Raw genomic sequence first — 6,158 nt, 5'->3', positions numbered from 1 at the left:
ATGGTTGTTAATCTTCCGTAATTTTTTCTGTCGCACTAACAGAAGTTGTACTCATTTGCCAAAACAAATAACAGGAGTTTCACTTATCATCCTTCCTCCTTGTCTTAATTGTACATCGATATGCCTTGGATTATGAAAAAGACAACCAATTCATCCTTAAAACTAAATAATGATTAGATGGATCAAAATTCATACCATATGTCTCCTTTCTTTTCTTCAATTTGTTTCCCCTCAGATTCCAAAATGCTTCAATCTTGTAACTGCATCAAGTTAATTTACATGACACGTTAAGGAACAAGGCCGGTTATGGCACAAAACTTAGCTACATCCTAGTCACCTGTTTTCAAATGATACTTGGAAAGGAAAGAAAAGTAGACGAGATAGATTGCTGATCTATATAAGCCTAGAGTACACTAATGCAGCTTCTGTTAACAACTCATTTTGAAGTACAAGGACACCAGAAACATGCTTTAAAAATGATGTTGTCCTCCCCTTACTTTGATTCTTAGGTGAACAATCAAGGCCACTCAAATATGGAGATAAAAATCAGATTGTGCTTTGTTTACGAAATAAGTTGCAAGAGGAATATATTCTTGGTGTATAAGGCAGTAATAGAACAGTATTAGACTCGTTCTTGCTAAGGTTGGTAGTTGAAAGATAGTGAATTGAGAGTCATGATTTCACCAGAGGGGGACTAACCTTTTTGATGGAATTTTACTTAAGAACAGCCACTGCATGCAGGAGCAGTTTGTTTAGCCCATCTAAACATCTTTAAACTTAAAATAGTCTTGACTACTACCTCATGGAATGCAAAACAACTCGTCAAGATACAATGGAAGTACGTGGTGAAGGAATAGCCAGAAATGGTGGGATTGTTAGGCCATCTTCGCTACCCTCCAAGCAGGCCTCAGAGAAGATGGAATTCATGAAGGGAGTGCGTGGTTTCACTCCGCCCCCCTTCTTGACGAAGACCTTTCAAATGGTGAAGGATACAGAGACAAACAACATGATTTCCTGGAATTCTGAAGGTACCAGCCTAATAGTCCTGGACCATCTCAAATTTGCTGCAGAGGTTCTACCAAAATATTTCAAGCACAGCAATTTCTCAAGCTTCATCTACCAACTCAACAACTATGTGAGTTTATGCATTTCAGATTATTGCATACCTTTTAGAGTAAATCCTTTTTCATAGCATGAATATCGTATTCTTTAGATAATTTTTTTATCATCATTAGAAAGTCTCTGCAAGAATTTGTTATGTCTATCACAACTCATGAACCTAGGTAAATGCCTTTTTCTTGTACTTATGCTTGCTACTTTTGCTCATGCTTTGTGTTTACAGTTTGAATGTCAAATTAATTCCTCGTTGAGACTTGAATTCAACAGCAATTGGGATCCTCCCCCACTAATTTCTGACTGTTTGCTTTCTAAACTTAATAGGGATTCAGGAAGATTGGACTGAGGCAATATGAATACGAGAATAAATGGTTTCAGAGAGGGCAGGAACATTTGCTAATGAACATTAGAAGGCGAAATGATGAAGATCCAACAATCAGGAAAAGACGAGAACTGAGGGAACAACACGTAACGGCTGCGAGGCCTTCAATGGAGGCAGAGCTGGAAATTTTCGAGGATCACATGAATGCACTGAAGGAAGACATCACAAGATCAAAATATCATATGGGGAAACTTGAGAGTAGCATAGCCACCTTCAAGAAAAATGTGAAAAGAATGGAGGCTAAGTCAAAAGCATTGATCAAGGTCTTAGCCAGAATATTCAGCCCCGCCTTAGTTGAGAAGATAATTCAGCGTGTGGAGGAAGAACCAGAACTTGAAATCCTTCAGACCATGAAGAGAAGAAGAGTGATTCTACAACAAAGCTCTAAAACCACAACAAAGTCCACGGATGATGGAGCTTGTGGCATGGACCAAGATGATCAGGAGGCAAACACTTCAATGGCAGAATCGAAAAAAAGTGCTGATCAGAAACTATGGAAGAAGTTCATGGGAGATGATTCAGTTAGCGAGGATGAGTCGGAGCAACAACTGTTGAAGCAACACTCGAGGACTGATATGGGATTTGATGATTTGATGGTATCCAAGATTATGAATGCCAAGGAGCCTAATTTGGACGTGGAGGATGAAGTTGTTGTTGACCTCTGGACGTGATTATTTGTTTCGCAATCGTGTGATCTTCTTGCCTTGCTTTCCATTTTCCGTCTCACAATTGACTTACTTTTCAAGTTGTTGAATCGGTAAACAAAGCTTCATCAATGTTCTGCAGGGTTTCACTTGGTGCAGCATCAAGAAGAGGAGATAGAGCAGCTGCTAGAAGAGTTGATGCAGCATAATTCTCTGCTTCTTTTGGCTACTTTTATTTGCAAGGTGTGCATTTGATATTTGTAGATTGGGGTATCCCTGTTTCGACCTGTGTTTGCAGCTTTTATTTGGAGACATTTACTGGTTTGTAAAACTAACTAGTTACGTTGGAAAACATCTGTGGTGATATAATGCTAGCTACTATTATTTATTAGTGTAATCAGCAGGTATTGATGCTTGCTACTGATAAATTTGAGAAATTCTGAGTCTCAAATTCTTTCAATCAGCAGAGATGGCTATCTAGTACTTATTATTACTGGATGATGTCAATGCTTGATGCTTCTAATCTTGTGTAGTTGTGAATCTGAAGTTTTTTTTTTGAGGTTATTATTTCAAGCAAAAGGCTGGTTTTGGGGCCTTTTTGGCTGATAAGGTATATGTTGCATCAAAATTTTTGTATGTTTTGAAAATGTACAATACACAAAACAGTAATCCCAGCAGAGTGATAGATAGTATTTGGGTATTACGTGTAAGCCCCCCTACCCGTAAAAAAACTTGGAGTAAATGGGAAAGTGGGATTGCTAAGAAGTCATCCTCTTCCAGCATAAAAAGATTAGTTAGGCATAGACACTAGATAGACACACAGAAATTGAAGAAAAAGTTAAGTCTGTTCGTTGGTTGGTGGGCTAGTGGTAACATGGGGTTCTTAAAGCTTTGGAGACAAAAGATGAGAGGGTGTCTCTATTCTAATCAAATGATGCATAAGAACAGCCATCTACTTCAGGTTCTTGAGAAATTGTTCATTAGTGATGTCAATTCCCCCCTTTTTTGGTCAAGTACTAGGCTTCATAGACTGGTTGATCTTATCCTCCATATTCAATATGGGATGAGAAGTGGCATACTATATCTTCACCTCATGCCCTCCCATACACACACTCACACAGAGACTTGCTAAATTTTTTAGGAAGGGCTGCATAAGTCCAAAATTTGTTGACTTTGGACGAGAAAACTGAAAGTGTTAATTCATCTGTTTTAGAATTTGTCAGTAGCACCAAATTAAGGTTCTTTCTTTTTCAAGAAAATCAATTCGTATAAAGCAAAGCCCCAATGACTAGCTTTTGGTGGAGATCATAGGAGGTATATTGAGGGGTTCTAAGTAGAATTTCTCCATACAAAAAAAATGTCGATTTTGTCAAAAGTGAGATTAATTTCTCCTTAATCATTTGGTTTTCCCTCAAGTTTTTTGAGGAAAAATGGCAGCTCAGCTCACATATAATTTGTAAATTAATAACCTTTGCTATAAATTAGCAAGCATTCATGTTATCATTACTTTATATGTGATTCTGTTGAAGATTTCGTCATATAAATCGTAGGTGCACTTTTACCCCACTAACAACTAGGTCATCTTTGTCTTCCTTACCCTGAAATTTGATCTCGTAATTAATTCCACATAATGCAAAATTAGTTTATGATTACATTCTTGAATTGATGAAACAATTGTTGCTTTGAAAGAATAAGTATCATCATCTTACTTTACATCATTTATCCATCAAAAAAAACTTGGAAACTAGAGGAAAGGTTGGTGTAATTTACCCTTCTAATTAAGATTTATGCAATTCTTGGCCAAATGATTTATGCTAGTATATCTTTAGAGAATTCCCTGCATCACTAACAACAGATTTTCACTCTACCTTTCACTTTTCTCACTTTTCACTTTTCTAAAGTAAAAAGAAGAATCCAATACATAAAATCAATCCAACTAATTCACTTATAATTAAACTCGAGTAGTGGATATAAACAAGCAAATCTAGGTTGGCAATTGGCATACCTTAAACCAAAATTCTATTGACCCCTTCATTTTAAATTAGGGCCTTTTTTTAAATAACAAAAAACCCTTTTCACAATAATTGTAAGATGATTCTTCGTTTCTTGAATTTTTCTTTTTATTTGTTTTTTTAGAACAAAAGACAGGGTACCATGACCATCTATGAAGATTCGAGACAAATATTAAAGTTGATGAAAGTTACACACGACTGACCTCGTGGGGTTGAGGGAATCACGTGATCCCATTCCCTCACGTGACTGATAATTTTTATTGATGAATGAATGTACTCAAAACAGCGCGTGAGTGCCACCTTATGCATGATTCTATAACCTAAGGAGAAACGGCCTACAAAAATAACATCATGCACGCTCACCACTGTCGAGGACTGGGCGGACCCGAGTTTACCGCCGTGGAAAATGTTGGAGAATAAATTCAAAATTGTTCCATCAACGAGGCAGAATAGCATTTTTAAAAAGCTTAGTGATTGAGTTTTGACTTGGAAGAGCCTAAATCACTTAGCTTTCTCAAATTTAACATCATCACGTTTGACTTGAGATGATTAGTTTTTGTTATTTTTCATGAAAATTTACGCCCTCATTCGAATAGCATTTCGAATCATCTGTCTCGTCTTTGCTTAATTGCCATTGTGTATTGTATTGCTAGACTTATTTCCTAATAAAATTTTAAGAGTTATTGATTGCTGGATTTTTTCATAATAAGATCCTAAAAGTTATTAGTCAATATACATAGTAATTAAACAATGACAGGACAGACGGAACAGAGACAAAATCTGGAATAAATGATTTGAAGCCCTCAAATGGGAGTTGTGTCAATATCATTTGATACTAAAACAGTTGTGCCAATATCATTTGCCACTACCTAAAGTAGACAAAAACCTCTCACCTAGGATCGTTTTTTTTTTTTTTATGCAAGTATGAAATCTCGAATCCAAGATCCTTCATTTACACTCTCTTCTTTCACCCAATCTATCCCTCCCCCTTAGGATTGGGGTTTGCGGTACGAGATCCACCAAGTTTCTTATATATGATATCACTCATCTACAAACACACACAAAAACACAATTATGTAGGCTATACCCAAAGAAACTAGAGTGTAAACTCAAAATGAAGCCGACTTCCAAATTTAGCAAACATATTGATGAGCATTGTCCCATCAAGGAATATCTCAACTTGGATAATCGACCATCCTTTTTTATCTCTTCATTATGTTTTACCATATTGCTTAGCTTCTACTTCCTGTGTGGATCCAACACTCTCAATTCCACCTTCGAACATGGAGATTACCATGTTCAAAGAGAATCTTTAGACCACCTCGGCAACTGTAGGCCGGGTATGTCATCTGTCATTTCATCGGTGCAACCCGATTTATTCACAAGAACATCTTACAATATATTAAACCTGCTCGGTTTGGTTTTTGAAATGAATTTGAACCCCGTTATTTATGTTATTTTGTAGATAATGAAAAATGTGATCTATCGAAGGGTCAATGGATTCGAGATGTAAAAGAGCCTTTGTATACAAATTTCGGCTGTAAAACACTCCCTTACCAGAGGAACTGTTTCTTGCATGGGAGAATGGACAGGGACTTCCTTCATTGGAGATGGAAGCCCGACCAAAGCGAACTTCCTGTCTTCCATCCCAAGAGTTTTCTAAACATTGTTAAAGGAAAGACGATGGGTTTTATAGGTGACTCTCACTTGCCAGGAATCACATGGATTCGCTTCTCTGTTTATTATCTGAGGTTTGTTCTTGAAATCCTTCTCTCAAATATATTCAGACATATGAAACCAAACGTTTACCCGCATTTTAATGATACGATCTAGTTGGATAAGATGGAACTCTGTTAATGAATTTATTTGTTGAATTTTCATTCACATATCTTAGTCAGAACAATAAATTGTCAAATGTCACTTGGGATCCTCGGTTACATTTTTCTAGTGCCAATCCAATGCCACCACTAGAATTGGCCAAGTGTCCTGTTGTCATTAGTACTT

General features: G+C 36.8%; 1 protein-coding gene across 1 annotated transcript; it reads left to right on the top strand.

The window, feature by feature from the left end:
• Positions 1 to 832: 832 nt before the first annotated feature.
• Positions 833 to 2,351, top strand: LOC113780262 (heat stress transcription factor A-7a-like). The gene is made up of 3 exons (XM_027326073.1): positions 833 to 1,072; positions 1,441 to 2,165; positions 2,285 to 2,351. The coding sequence occupies exons 1-3, from the start codon at positions 833 to 835 to the stop codon at positions 2,349 to 2,351; spliced, it is 1,032 nt and encodes a 343-aa protein (XP_027181874.1).
• Positions 2,352 to 6,158: the final 3,807 nt, after the last annotated feature.

This window comes from Coffea eugenioides, chromosome 8 (genome assembly GCF_003713205.1).
Source record: "Coffea eugenioides isolate CCC68of chromosome 8, Ceug_1.0, whole genome shotgun sequence".
NCBI classification, from domain to species: domain Eukaryota; kingdom Viridiplantae; phylum Streptophyta; class Magnoliopsida; order Gentianales; family Rubiaceae; genus Coffea; species Coffea eugenioides.
This window is presented reverse-complemented; position numbering and strand designations above follow the sequence as displayed.